We start from the raw sequence: 15,731 nt of genomic DNA on the forward strand, positions 1-15,731 counted from the left end.
GCTTGCACTAGAAACAGTGAGTTAAAAGTGGTTCAAGTCAAGGTACCCTACAAATTTGAAAACTGAGTTTACTTACAGAAAACACTAATTCCACCTCTGTCACCACAGTCCTCCCTGTGAGTAGGGTCAGACAAGAATTTCCATGAGATGTTCAGCAATATTTAAGCGTTTCCTGGGAATGAAGCATTTGCAGCAAATAGCTGTCGTTAGAGTAGGGAACCTGTTTTGAATTCAAGGCTTGGGACATTGTGGGAAGATGACCATTCAACTTAAGTAGTCAAAATAATTTTTTTTTTCCAAATAAACTCCTGCATTAGTGCACTGAGGCAGGCTTTACTGTCTAAATTGATATGCTGTGTTGTAGAATTTTTCATGGATTTTGATCTGGATTTTGACAAAATCAATGACTGCTAACCAGATATATGTTGCAACCTCACTATATCCTCACAAAGGACATGAGGAAATGGAATGAAGCTGCGTCAGGAAAAGTTCAGACTGGACGTTAGGAAAAGTTTCTTCACTGAGTGTGGTTGGTCACTGGAACAGGCTCCCCAGGTAAGTGGTTTCAGCACCAAGCCCAGCAGAGTTCAAGGAGCATCTGGATGACCCTCTTAGTCATACAGTTTAGTTTTAGGTGGTCCTGCAAGGAGCAGGGAGTTGGACTTGATGATCCGTATAGGTCCCTTCCAACTTGAGCTGTTCTATGAATCTATGAAAGATAATGCTGTTTATACTACTTTGTTTTTGAAGGTTTCATCTGCAACCTTGAGCTGAAGGTATATATTTTAAAATAAAAATAGTTACTCAGAACAGTAAGTGGGAGGTGGTATTAATCCAAGTTAATTAAAATATCCCAACGGAGACACAAATTTCACAGACAGCAAAACCAGCATAGAACTGCCAATCTTTCTACTGAAAATAGTTGCAGTGTCCTACCGTTTTACCAAAATAATATGTGAAATGATGGCTTTCAGTTCTACAGATGAGAACACGCTCTTTCACAGATGTAAATCATATAGGGAAAGAAAATGCTGTAGAAAATAAGGTGATAGCAAGACAGTTCTATGTAAAATAGATCTGTCTTGAGTGTTCTCTCTTATTCTGCACATATTTTTATCCAAAAAAAAAAAAAGAAAAAGAAAAAAAGATAAATTATTAAAGGATGTGAATGCCGCCTTCTGTGAAAGCTGATAAACCAAGAAAAACAAAAGCTCATAGCCTTTAACAGCTTGAATAAAGTGGGATGGAATCAGCATAATGGAAGATGCTGATTTCTTCAAGATCTTGATAAGTTTTTTTTCCTTAAAATTTGAAAACTTAATTCTTTGATAAGATAATCACACATGCATACTGTGTAGCATAATAATACAAATTTCATGCAAAGTGGTACCCTACTGAAAGACTGAAATAAATTACATCACTTATAATTCTTTTTCATTCATATAGTGCGTTTCACTGTTTAAAGAGTGTGAATGGTGCAAAGGGAAACCACTGTGTGAGATTCCTCACTCAGCATTGACAATAAACCTTTCTTGAAACACCTCCTGGTTTTCTAATCCTGAAGTGCTTTTGAATAACTCTTGCCAATCACAAGGAACCATGCTAGACAGTGTAATTTGGTTTATTCTTGTGGTAAATATCCTGAAGTTGATAAACGGCTAACACATTGGTATGCCGGTGGACCAGATTACTGCTCTCCAATCTGGCTCCTCTTGCTCATTTTTGATAGATGGTCCCACTACCACAGATCCGCCAGCAAAGCTGTTGTATTACTGCTCTCAAACCTATCTCAATAAAAATGTATGGTTAGTTAGCAGGTTAGGTGGGTTAGAGAAGCTGTCACCTGAGCCACAGAGCACTTGTGTGGTAACTTTGACATCACATTTCAGTGGTGATGAATTCTGCAGTGGATGACACTGAGCTGTGAAGGGCAGGCCAGGGTACTAGTTTTTCCTGTTGTTCTCAAAGCATTCCTCTGTCTTCATCCTCACTGTCCCCATAACTTAAGTAGATTACCTTATGTATGTACCTGAGTTTGTAGAACTGAAAGGGTAGATCTTCACCAACATGACACATGATCTCCTTTTGTCCTTTTTCAGGGACAGTATAAACAGAAACCATTTTGTGTTTGAATCAGTTTTAGAAACTGTAAAAATCTATAGCTTTTGGTCTTTAGGAAAAGGCCATTCATGTTAGCATTTCCCTATACTCACAATATTGGGAAAGCCTAACACTTAAAAATAAACTGAACTTGGATTGATTAAAAGCCACCTTTAATTAAGTGGGTACATTTTTATACTGAAACCGACATTCTGCACCTGGAATTAACTGATTGTTCCCCTCTGTCTTTCACTTGTTCCCCTACATCTCACCATAAAATATTTTTCTCTTTCTATGAAATACATCTCCACAGACCAAGCTGTATATAACATTAAAGAGCAGTTGAGAGATTAACAGGAGCACAGCCCTTTAGAAAACTGGGAAGCCATTCCTCACCTCCCTTCGGAGAATACAATGGACCATGACAATAACAAAGCCTTGTAATGAATCAAATACTGCAAAAAGTATCTGAAATAAAATTGATCTTTTGTCTGTCATGGCCAGAACTGCAGACATCCAAGTTAGGGCTAGAAGTGGCAACACCACACAGGAACTCCAAAGGGATGCCCTATTGAAAAAGAGAAAAGCAACATTGTGATATTGTAAAAAATGATTAAAAGCTCACTATTAAAATAAAACATATTTAAGGATGGCATTTTATCAAGTTAACTTGAAAATCACAGACAAGAATGTAACAGTGTCATACTTTATGTTGTAAAGAATATCCTGTATTCAGTTAATAATCACAGTTGCAAATTATTTTTTTTTGTTAAAAAGTATTTAATCGTGCTCAGCACTCTATACAGTGTTAGCAAACACAGCTGTCATCATCAGACTATTGTCTCACATGCACTGTATAAGATTTGTAACAAGAAGATGTAAATGATCAGGACTAACATGGCATTACTGGCGGTGGTGGCTGACAAAGCTGTTGTTGAAACTACTCCACACTTGGCACATTTGAGCGTCAAACCGCTATGAGGCTCACTCATCTGACTGCAAACAAACAGAACACCCACAAAAAGAACAAAATATTGAATTGTCACCAAAAAAACGTTGCTACTGAAATTTAGCTTTTAAATATGACGTCATGCAGAAAAAGTAAGTACTTATTTAGGATGAATGCTCTATGTTGTTGCAAAACTGTACTTTGTACTTTATTGTTAGCTTTAAATGTTAATGCTATGGGGCTTCATTTCATGCAGACTCTATTTCTTCCATTTAAGCTAAAAAAGGCCCCAAATGCCCAGCGATCAAAACTGCTCAGTACACTGAAGTAAACAAAAGCACGTGCTAGGATAGACACACAAAGTGAAATCCCTGTATTCAGACCTGTTAAAAGACTGTCGTATACAAATTTGCTTGAGAAAGAGTGTAGGACACTTAAAGGAGGAGTATGAAATACGCACAATTACAGGGCATTAGTGGGGAAAGAAACCTGCAAAATGCATTCGAGCACCAAATCAGCATGGGCGTACTGTATAGTCAGATTTATACTAGTGACCTCAATGGCCCACTAACATCTGGAGTGATTTTTATCAATGCCATGTGAAGGTCTGAATACAGGGCTTGAAATGTATGGAATCTGGTGAAATAAATATCAGTTGGTACTAAATAAAGGGTGACCTAGTTTGCATTTTAATAAAACACAGTACATAAGCATTAAGCTCAAATGTTTTGTATGAACAATTGTACCTCGGCACCTGTCAGAAGAGTTAAAGGGCAAAACCTGGAATTTAAATTTTCTTTTACATACAGCATGCATTCAACTTCCTGAGTTGACTAAATAAAGACTTCTGCTATTCCTTCTTTTTCTGCTATCAGAGCCAGGAATAACCACAGCTGACTGAGATGTGACAGGAAGGGTTCTTTACCTACTCCCAGCTGGAAAGTGGTGAACATGGTGAAGATACGAAACACTTCAGTTTTTTTCCCGGCTATTTTAACTAATAGTACTCCTTTTTATTGCCAAACTTAGTGTTCACAAAGTTTTTAACATACTGCCCAAACTAACATTGAACTCCAGTGGTTTCTATTTTGATAAATCAAATGATGACTTTCCATAAAAAAGTGCAGTATATTTTCCATAAAAATGCATTTTTTCCCATAAAAAAAAAACAAAACAGTGAGAATTATGACCTTGTATAAGGTGACTGTGGAATGTGAAAAGAGCCCAGTTAATCCACATCAGTTTAGACTAATTAAAGATCTACATTAATGAGTGAACTAGAAAAACACATTGGGTAAGCTTAAACTAAGCTTGGGAAAATATTTTCTGTCTTTGCTTGGCAATACTTCAACGTTATCAGACTGGATTATTCTCTTTACCCCTATAGATCTGTTCTGGATCTTGCAAATAATAATAGAACTTGACATGTAGATAAACCAAATATAATCTTTCTGGCTGGGCATATCTGTGTGCTACCCCTTATGCCAGGAAAGTTATTGAGATCCATCAAGACAGCTTATCCTTTATTTCTTTCCACTTCTTGATTCTCCATATGCTTATTAAGGTGGTAAAAAGCATACAGAGTTACTATGTTTTGCCCCATTCACTGCTTTAAATCCTACATAAATGATTTCTACAGCTGAACTTTTGAGTGAACTTTTGACAGGTATAAGTCCAATGTTTGCCAGAAAGAACAAAGTTGTCTTCCTGAGCATGGCTGGCAAGAGATACTTAAGAAATGAGTGACAACCCCTTTTCTACAGGTCAGCAAATGCTGCACCAGTTTCTATGCCCCAAAGAATGACTCAAGACCCGTCATCTGCCAAGTAGTATCAAGGAATGCTGTTGCCGAGCCACCACTTCATACTATCACAAAAGATTGTTTCTTGTTAGGGTATCTACATGCTTTCCCAGAATAGCTGGATTGTTTCTGACAGAATAATTTCTAGTTCTTTATCCATTTATTTTAAAATAAGATACCCCTCAACCGAGTTGCACACTGTTAGAAAGCAAGTTACTTGTTTCATCAGGAAAGTACACTATAAGCAAATAGATTTCTATAGCCCACAATCAAGTTGCTGAAAAAAAAAAAAAAAATGCAGTTAAATCTAAGCTTGCATGAATTTAGAAAAAGTACAAAGAGAAACCTGTGGCTGCTCCAACTCTTTAAATCACTGGAATTACAGCAGATGTGAATTTGAATTGGTGATTACTAATTACTATTACTACTCTTGAAATAATTTGGGTAGTTTTATAATATTCTATATTTCAACAATGTTAATACACAGTTAAGAATGTTGATTGAGCAATTTAGGCAAACGTAATGTTAAGAAATTAATACTTGCTAATGAAAAAGGAGGAAAAGAGAAGAAACAAAGTGAAAGTTTTGGTACATATTTATCAGAATGATGGTGAAAGAGATGAAAACCAGAAAGATTTAATTGAATTAATATTAAATCCAAATCACACCAGCTGAAGTATTTATGATAAATTTGCTCATGTAATAAATTAATTGAACTTTTTTGGAATGCTACTGTTAGTGAAATGGTAAAATAAGTCAAAGTGAAGCTGTAATAAATTTACCCATAACAGTAAGACACAGTAAAATGAAGATACCATTGCTTATCATTGCTAGAAATGCAGACATTGGTGGTGTTAACTACAGGCTGGCCCAAAAGACAATACTAGAACATGTAGCTGTAAAAAACAATTACTCAATGTTTAAATATACTTTTATAAGCATTAAGAAGGTGATGATGCACTTGTGAAATATTTTTCACTGATACAGAATGAATCTAGGTTTGTTCCTACAGTATTTCAAATCATTGTCATCCACTGAAAAACAGCTTCTGGTACCACCGCTGTCATAATCTTTTCTTCTCGTGATAACAAATAGAAGTTGAATGTAAATGCAAGTAGATAATCAATAACACAGAATTTTAATTTTGTTTTTTGCTTTCAAACCATGTTTTTTTACTTTGAAATTCTGTTACACTAATTTAGAACATACATCTATGTAGAGATGGATGTAAGAACAAAGGTAAATTCTTCACATAGTCAGAATGGTAAATAACATTGACCTCAGTAAGGGATACATTGCCGTAAAATAATATTTTATAACAATTTACACAAATGAGTAACATTTCCCACCATGGTAATTAAATTTGATTACTAGACAAATATAATCAGTTCCTTCAGCAAACACAGTTCATAAAACTCTATTCCTAAGTGCAACAACTTTACGTGTGTGAAACAATGTTGTGAAACCTCCACTCAGATTTGTTTAATCCTCATTCTTATTAACTTAATACTGTTGTACTTGTGTTTTATTATGTTTAGTTTGTTTAGTTGCATTCCCTTAGGATAATGCAACAGCTGCTTTTGAGATGAATGGAATCTGTTAGACACACTGTTACACTGATATAAAAGTTCAAAGCACAATCAAAAGCATTTTTTGTGAATATCTGTAATTGAAAATTGGTGATATAAATTTAATATGCTTTAAAACAACCCAGTTGTTGCTTACCCCGCTCTGTGTTTGAGCTTTTTATCTAGGATTCCATCTCTGGAAACGAGTTTATTAAATACCAAAATGCCAATCACCATGTTGACCTGTCAAACAGAAAACAAATAGTTGATCTTTCAGTGCCTGAAATAAAATATTTTATCCTGTTACTTTAGAAAAAGGCTTCTATAGTCCTTCAAAATGTCTCTTGTCACATTTCTGAGTATTCCTTCAGAAACTCTGTAACGCTGTCCCTGAGCACACTGAAAGGCTGCATTCTCAAATGGGTAATACATGCGCACACCCCAACAGGCTTATTTTTGAAGCTTGAATGACACCTGGTATTGAGTTATATACGGACATGTCTGCTGGCCATAAGCTAGAGTAACATAGCTTTAATATTTCCTCAGTTTTACTTGCAACAATAGACCCTATTCAAGGAAAACCACTCCATTGGAGTTGTGCGCGCAGGGAAGAGCTAGTCAGAGTACGCGATGACTCCAACTGTGTTCCTTTTTAAGCATTTATGGCCCATGTGGGTGTTCCCACTTATGCAGAATCAGCCTGTGGTTTTCCATATCCTCCTGCGCATTAGTCATTGCTGTGTCATTCACCAAAATGCGCGTCTTGAGCCTTGTTTGACTGAGTTTCCTTTTTTTGTGGGCCAGATGACTGCCTGGGGTAAGTCCATTTAGCTCCCTTAAAGTAAATGGTGTTATGATCGCATACATGGGTTGAAGACCTAACCTAAAAATAAACGAGTTTCAGCAGTCAGACTTTGTCACTCAATGGACATACTAATGGCATTTAATGGACAACTTAATGACTGTTATTATCCATTTGTATTAGTGAACTGAACTCTATGAACCTGTCTCTGCATGGCCCTGCAAAGAGGTAATACCAAGTTTTGAATCTATTAAATAAATGTTCTGTTGTTTTGGGTTTTGTTTTTGGTTTGTTGGGTTTTTTTTTAATTAGAAAAGGGTAATCTTTTTTTCCTTTCAAACAGATTTTTCAAGACCTGTGCCAAAACACCTAATTGTTGCCAGTGTGTCCTGCCAACCCTTTTCCAGCTTTTCTTATTATCACTTTTTCAGCATTTACATTTTTCAGCTGATGTTATATAATTCTTTTGCTTCATACACTTAGGCTTAAGTGGCTGCATGGAACAGCTCCTTCCACAGCTACTAGCTAATGGTAGGGCAAACTGCGATTGTGAACTTCAAACATCTCTGAACAAAGCTTGCCAATTACACAGAGAACATACAGTTCCATGTGAAAATTATGACTGGCTTTTTGTAAACATCCTTGGCTCCTCTACCATGACAGGGACTGTGAGCTGTACAAAAAGATCCTGGCTTGACTCCAGGCAATGATGAGACAAACTCTATGGGAGTAGTAAACATCCATTTCAGGAAAATCTATGTAGCTAAATGGCTATATCTTCGATGACTACTAAGACCAATTCCCTTTTGCAAGGGAAAATCAGTAATAACTGCTGTCGATAACGCAACCCTAGTATAAAAGAGGTACAGTGGAAAGAAGAATTAGATTCAAAAGCTGTAAGGGAAAAATGCTAAACAAATTATTGTAAAAAATTCATACAGCCTGCAGAGCAGATGACTGGTAGCCGATGGCACGTGTAGGATGCAATTCATCTCGCTCTAAAGTAGACACCTGAAATACTACTGATGGTTTAAGCCCTAAAAGTGCATATTTTTCTCCACTGACAATGAAATATGGCTGGGATAACCAGCTTAGATGCAGAAATCTATATTGCAGATGTTTGCAATTAGTCAAGGTGAATCCTACACCTAAATGCATTTCCAGAGATGTGGAAGACTAATAAACAACTAACTTTTCCCAGCTATTATGATTTTTTTCTTTGCCTTCAAAAGCAGTAGCCATGGAGAACTTGCTGTCTGGTTCCACTCCTCGTGTTGCTTCTGCTGGCACAGTGATACACTGCCAAGCAGCACTCTATCAGGACTGACACTGAACTTCACAAGGCAGTGACAATTGCTTAGATGCTACTGTTAATAACTCAGCGATGTCTGTAACATGTTTTCTGTGCGACCAATCAGTACATGAATATTCCACAGCTTACTGTGTAGATATAGAGAGGTAACTGGTATAACGAAGTGACACAATTAAATGAATCACACATTCAATATATTAAACAACACTGAGCTCAGTATTTACAGCAAAATGTAATGTAACTGTAATAGTTAAGCTTTTGTAGTTTAAATAGCACATTCCATTCCATAATTTCATATGAAAATATTGGAAATTATATTAAAGTTTACCAAGACAACAGCAGCTGCAGGTCCAACGAAAGCATAAAGTAGCCCTCCTTCAAGAGACAGCCAACAGCTGGAAAGAACATTAGAGAAGAACTAACACAAATTAAAAATAAGTACAACGTATTGCCAAGAAAGCATTAATAATTACTATAGCATAAGATTCTTCCTGTGTATGTTCAATCCTACATACAGAGATTCATATGCACACACAAAAAATAATTACTTTGTTGATATGATGATGTAGAGAGTTGAAAGCTATTTCCATTATCAATTTTTAATGTTTCAAAAGTTTTCATGTGAATTATGCATAAACTGAAGTGCCTAAAATGTATTACAAGCACAATCGAAAAAAAGTTAGCAAATATTTACTGAATCTCATCTAACCATATATGATGAGTTAACTGAGCAGGACTTGCCAGGTAGGCATCTAGAAACATTTCTAGCTTACAATGTCTGACAGTTCTATATTTAAAACAATGAAAGCTCAAGTATATATAATGTAGAACTTTAGTAAAAACAGTCCTCTATATATCTTCTCTTATGTCATTTAGTTGTTGCTATTAGAACTAGGTCTTATAGATAATATTCCCATTAAAGAAAAACCGTATATGATCTAACTGTTCTGTATTCTCTGGAATATTTTGCAAATAGTTTAAATGTATGTTTAAAGCATCTGAAAACTGTATTTTTCTGGTGAGCTACTAATCTTGCAGAGTTTGTCATACTGTATCAGGGCTTTCACTGAAAGCCATCAGATTTCCAAACACAGAGCGCTTACAGAATCAAATTCTAAATATTTGGTACACCATGATGTAAAGCTTTTCATATCTGCAAAAGATCAGGAGCTTCACACACTGAAGTAAATGCAGCTGTGCTTTTTCCCAGTGATTACATATTCAAAGAACTGCATGTTTATTTGAATGCATGATCACACCTACATATAAGAAAACTCAAGTATATGCATTCAAATAATTTATTTGTATGTCACATCCAAAAACGTTCACATCAGTCGTACATATCTTCTGTATTTTCCAGTAGTGTTTTTGTACTTTTGAAAATCAAGCAAATTAAATGCAAGCACGTCATAATATTAATGGTCTGTTATGGCTGGAATTCTAACTGCAAAGAAGAAAAGTCTTTCCTGTTGCACTGAAGCCATGTGAAATCTGTCACATGGACCCAACTGCATCAGTGTGCTATGATACAAGTAGTTCATATCTGTTTCACTGTTAAAAAAGTAATACAAACCATACTATTCTATATTGTACCTCAAAAAATAAGTTCTACACCAATCTTCAATTTATTTTTGTAATGTTGAACAAAAATGCTTTCAAAATTTTTTGCAATTTTTCTTACTATTTTTCCAAAAGCTAGATTATTTATTGTGAGAGACTGAGAACACGGGCTTCTGAGAGGGAGCATGTATTCACAGTGCATTGCCCTACCAATATGAACTTTTAAACTTAGTGAAGATGACCACTTTATGTAATTAAGACATATAATTAAAATGTTCATGTTTCTTAGGAGACAGAAAGATCAGTTCATAAAAATTGTTGATGTGCTGTATTTGAAACATTATTTTAGTTACCTGTGCTAAAAAAAAGGGTTAACAACAGGGGTTTTTAAATAAAAACAAAACAGTTTCTGCCACAAAAATCTTTACGATCAAGGTAGAATTTTTCCTTCCCTGTCCCATGACCTCAAGTAAAAAGGCTGCTCAAAAGAGTGTCTTCCATTTAAAGGCAGAGCTGGACAAAAATGTAGAGGTTGTCTTCTTTTCTTCACATAATCTGAATTTTCAATAATGTGTGATGTCATCATTGTGATGTATTTAATATCTGCCAGTTGATGAATCTGAAATGCACTTTTCCCCAACTGTTTTCTGTTGAAAACTTTCTGAAAAGAGATTCTCAGGTGCCATTTTATACTGTAAGGCAATTGCTGTCAATTTTTTACTATTTTTTCCTTCTCTTCTTTTTCTTTGCTCTGATAGCTTTTTTCTATGCTTTATAGTTGTTTTTATTTTGTTCTCCTATTCTGTCTTCTTTCTTCCTGATCCCCACATAACAGAAAGCCATATAAATTGACAGCATCCACTGGTAGGTTTATGGAACCATGTTACCTGGTCATAAAATTCTGCTGAGTGATGAAGTGTCTGTAGACTTGTTCCTGTGTCCTGCACATTTTGTGAGCTGTTTGATGTTGTAATATGAGAATAGCAAATGTGACGACAATCTTCAAGAAAGGCCAAAAGGAGGATCTGGGAAACTATAGACCTGTCAGTCTGACCTTGGTGCCAGGGAAAGTCATGGAGCAGATCATCTTCAGTGCCATCACGAGTCATTTACAGAACAACCAGGTGATCAGGCCCAGTCAGCATGGGTTTATGACTGGCAGGTCCTGCTTAATGACCCTGATGTCCTTTTATGATAAGCTGACCCGCCTGATGGATGAGGGAAAGGCTGTGGATGTTGTTTACCTCGACCTCCGTAAAGCCTTTGACACTGTTTCCCACGGAATTCTAGTGAAGAAACTGGCTGCTCATGGCTTGGCTGAGCACACGCTCTGCTGGGTAAAACACTGGCTGGGCGGCCGGGCCCAGAGAGTGGTGACCAATGGAGTGAAATCCAGCTGGTGGCCGATCACAAGTGGTGTTCCACAGGGGTCAGTACTAGGGCCACTTCTGTTTAACATATTTACCAATGATCTCGACACAGGGATAGAATGCACCTTAGTAAGTTTGCAGAAGACACCAAGTTAGGTGGGAGTGTTAATCTGCTTGAGGGTAGGAAGGCTCTACAACGGGACTTGGACAGGCTGGATGGATGGGCTGAGACCAACTGTGTAAGCTTCAACAAGGCCAAGTGCCGGGTCCTGCACTTGGGCCACAACAACCACATGCAACGCTACAGGCTTGGGGATGAGTGGCTGGAAGGCTGCCAGGCTGTAGAGGACCTGGGGGTACTGATTGACAAGTGGCTGAATATGAGTTAGCAGCGTGCCCAAGTGGACAAAAAAAGCCAATGGCGTCCTGGCTTGTTTTAGGAATAGTGTGGCCAGCAGGAGTAGGGAGGTGATTGTCTCTCTCTACTTGGCATTGGTGAGGCCACACCTTGAGTACTGTGTTCAGTTTTGGGCACCTCAATACAAGAAATATTGAGGTGCTGGAGAGAGTGCAGAGAGGGGCAACAAAGCTGGTTAAAGGCCTAGAGAATAAGTCTTATGAAGAGTGGCTGAGGGGACTGGGGCTATTTAATCTTAAGAAAAGGAGGCTGAGGGGAGACCTTATTGCTCTCTACAACTACCTGAGAGGACGCTGTAGAGAGGTAGATGCTGGTCTCTTCTCACAGATAATTAATGATAGAACAAGAGGGAACGGACTCAAGCTGCACCAGGGCAGGTACAGGCTTGATATTAGGAAAAAATTTTTCACTGAAAGGGTTGTCAGGCATTGGAATAGGCTGCCCAGGGAGGTGTTTGAGTCACCATTTCTTAATGTGTTTAAAGGTTGTTTAGATGTGGTGCTTGGAGATATGGTTTAGGGGTGTACTTGGTAGAGTTGATAGTTGGACTCAATGATCTCAAAGGTCTTTTCCAACCTGAATGATTCTATGATTCTATGATGCTCTCCAGGAGAATGGTTCCTTCTCTTAGGAGAACACGACTATGAGAGAATTTTTAATTTTTGCTGATATAACAAATTCCTGGAAGTTATCTGCACTGCTCATTAGTATATCACACTGTTTATAAACATGAGCAGATCATGCAGATTTATTAACTATAACTTGTAGTAGTGGTGTTTTCATAGCTCTGATTGTCTGAAGAGAGATAGCAGCAATATTTATTAGTCTCAAAGAAACAGTTGGAAAAAACAAGCTTTCAGACACACAAATCTTTTTTCAGATATCCTGAATGATCTAAGAGCTCGTCACTGTGGTTTTTATTATTTTTAGGAAACCCCTTCAGCTTCTATATCTATATCAGTACTAGTGTCTGTGTGAAATAATAGTTTTCATACATAGTTTTAAATGTACAATAATATAACTGTCTAATAATTAGGACTGAAAGTAAAAAATAGAAATCAGAGACTGTGGATCACAGAATTGGTTCGAGTGTGAACAATTCAAGCCAGCTGTGTCAGTCAAACACACTATGAAACTGAGAACTGCTTCAAAGATCCTTGGGCCTTCTCCCTTTAGGTCAATATCATTAAGTGTGACTGTAGGACTGGAATAAATTCCTTCATTTTCACTCTTAATTTTCTCCATTTGTAACCATCGTTTTCAAAAATAGCATCTTAAACACCAGGAATAGTTTGCAACAGGACACATTTCTGATGGCAGCATGTGTGTAACTGATTGCAGCCAAACAGGCTAAATATAGTATAAGCAGTTAAAATCTTACACAAGTGCATTAGTTATGGGAGGAGGAGCAGGACAGGAGCTCTGCTTTTCCACAGCCCAACAGTTGTTGTAGGACACAATTCTTTGCTGGCTTCTAGAGTGGGACAGCATGTCAGCTGGTGACGGAGGAGGAATGTCCACTCCCTGCATTGCTATTTTCCTTATGTTATTTTGATGTCAAATACCAAGAAAACATATTTGCAAATGAGATGAGAATACTGCATTATGATTCTGTTTGTCCCTTGTACATGTCCTCCCACAGTACTGTGTCAGCTGAATTTGGATCCTGGGAGACGAGCTGTTACATGTACAAAGGTCTGCCCTTTCTTTTTTTTACTTTCCAGGCTACCCTTAATGAATTATTTGTTGCTTCTTCTGATTATTTCAGTGTATCCTCTTTTCCTTTTCCCCAGGAAAGAAGCAGGAAGCAGCACTAACTAAAGCAAGTAGTCAGACATGAATAGTATTGGTAGAGTAAATGCAATGGGATTGATCTTGCAAGGGACAAAGCTACATCCCCAATGGGGTATGGACACTGTAATATTGTGTTTCACACTTCTCGCAGCCTAAATAGTTCTCCAGTCCTGGTTCAAAGACTATTTAACAAAAAAGCCAGCAAGATTAGCACATATTAGCTAGAAAAATGTCAGAGCGGCAGGTTCTTGATATAACTCCCAAAAGTTGTTTCACTAATGATTGCCAGCAGTAAGTGCTCTCCCACAGTTAAGCACTTCCATTAGCTAAGCCATTCCTCATGGAAAAAATACAAGATGCATATTGTCACAATTTAAAGCTAAAGAGCTCAGTGGTTAGAGTTGGTATTCAGGAGGAGATTTGGTTTTGAATCCTTACCCACCCAGAGCTGGAGTGAGGGCTTGAAGCCTCCCCACCATGTACCAAGATTGTTGAACACACAGAGCAGGGACAGGGAATCCTGATCTCAGTGATGATATTAAGGAGAATAAAATACTCATTGAAGTGAGGACTTGACCTAACTCATCCACATCTCTTATGAATGCCCTCATTACCAGACTACAGAGTCATTGTTTCCTCTCTTTCTGTCCAGATGCATACTTAATTTCTTAGGCAACGTGAGGAGAGGTCCAAAGAGGACATCAGAGGAAATGCACTCTTGCATGAATAACGTCTCTGTGGTTGGAGGGCTCTGCTGGCAGGAGGGAGGCTTAGCTCAAGCTCTTTCTTCAGCAGGAGACAACCGAAGGACAGCCTCACTGAGGAGTGGATTTTACAGGGTGCTAAACACGCACTGGAACCATGGCTAAACAGGAACTGTATTAACAAAATGTAAATGAAGGACACAGATCTCCTCCTTGCTGTCTCTCAAGTACAGCCCAGTCCAGGAAATGGGCTGGATCAGGCACTCCAGGAGAAACAGGATGGACGGGAGACCTATTCTGAGATTTCTGCAGGCCTTTGGCTCCAAGCAGCTCGGGGGCACTAAAGCTGAGGAACATGCTTGATGGGCAGAAACCTGGATGCCAAAGAGACTCTTGCCAGTATAATTTTAGACATGTTTAGAGGTTGGCAAAGGCTAGCCATAGCATTTAACATTCTCTTTGGTAAATGTATATAAATGTTAGGTGTCTAAGTGGACCTAACCCTCAGCATTTCTAAAAGACTTGTTACTTCAAAACTTCAAAAGAAAACCAGGATCCCTGGTGCTCTGCTGAACTCAGTCCAAGACTGGCATATAGTTTTCTCTTTGTTCTTTTGTGGACCACTCAGTGATTCTTAGGGCAGTTCCAAGTGTGAATAGATACCTGTAGAGCCTTTAGACTATGCTATGTAACTCCTGATGGGTATGACAATCTTGCTAATTAAAACCTAATTTATCATTTCAGATTGACTTACTAGTGGGCTGTTCCATATCCTTTTGTCTTGGTAAAGCCTATTGATATTGCAACCACTAATGCTGGTAAACCTGAAAAAAACCAAAACCATAATAACTGTTAGATGCCAAGCAAAATATTGCTGTTCTGCCTGAACAAAAAAAAGACAAGGCAAGCTGATAAAAAATGGCCAGTTTTACATGGAATGAATCATTTAATGAAGCGCAGTAGTATTGCAGGCTGCTGGGTTTTTTTGAAGCACTGGCAGGGAGGAGGACACTGCTTTCTGCCCATGGTGTACCACTTCTGTGTAGCTAAATTACTGGCACATTTGACAGGACTTAAAGTAACTAGGAAGAGGCTTCATGAATATTCAGTGAATGTTTTTCTCTTGTTTTATTTTGATTTCTTGATATAACACTACTTTGCTAAAAATCTTCTAAAACGTATTTATAAAAGAATGCTAAAATATACACCAGCATAGCTTGAGCTTGAAATAAAGTGTAAAGGCTCTTAACCTAGTTTTCTTTTTAGTAACACTCTGTCTACTATCCTTCAGGTTTACTGAAGAAAATGTTTATATTCTTGATACTGTTGCTGCATTAAACGTTTCATTCCAAT

General features: G+C 37.6%; 1 protein-coding gene across 1 annotated transcript in view; it reads right to left on the bottom strand.

The window, feature by feature from the left end:
* ADGRB3 (adhesion G protein-coupled receptor B3) overlaps positions 1-15,731 on the bottom strand; it is a 465,679-nt gene that overhangs the window by 30,296 nt on the left and 419,652 nt on the right. Inside the window, exons 20-24 of the mRNA XM_086461495.1 lie at positions 15,133-15,202; positions 8,861-8,927; positions 6,576-6,661; positions 2,998-3,096; positions 2,497-2,668 (exon numbers count right to left, since the gene is read on the bottom strand). Of these exons, the coding sequence (XP_086317621.1) occupies positions 2,497-2,668; positions 2,998-3,096; positions 6,576-6,661; positions 8,861-8,927; positions 15,133-15,202 (494 nt within the window). The remainder of the gene's footprint in view (positions 1-2,496; positions 2,669-2,997; positions 3,097-6,575; positions 6,662-8,860; positions 8,928-15,132; positions 15,203-15,731) is intronic.

The sequence above is a fragment of the Leptosomus discolor genome, chromosome 2 (genome assembly GCF_034619465.1).
Source record: "Leptosomus discolor isolate bLepDis1 chromosome 2, bLepDis1.hap2, whole genome shotgun sequence".
In the NCBI taxonomy this organism is placed as follows: domain Eukaryota; kingdom Metazoa; phylum Chordata; class Aves; order Leptosomiformes; family Leptosomidae; genus Leptosomus; species Leptosomus discolor.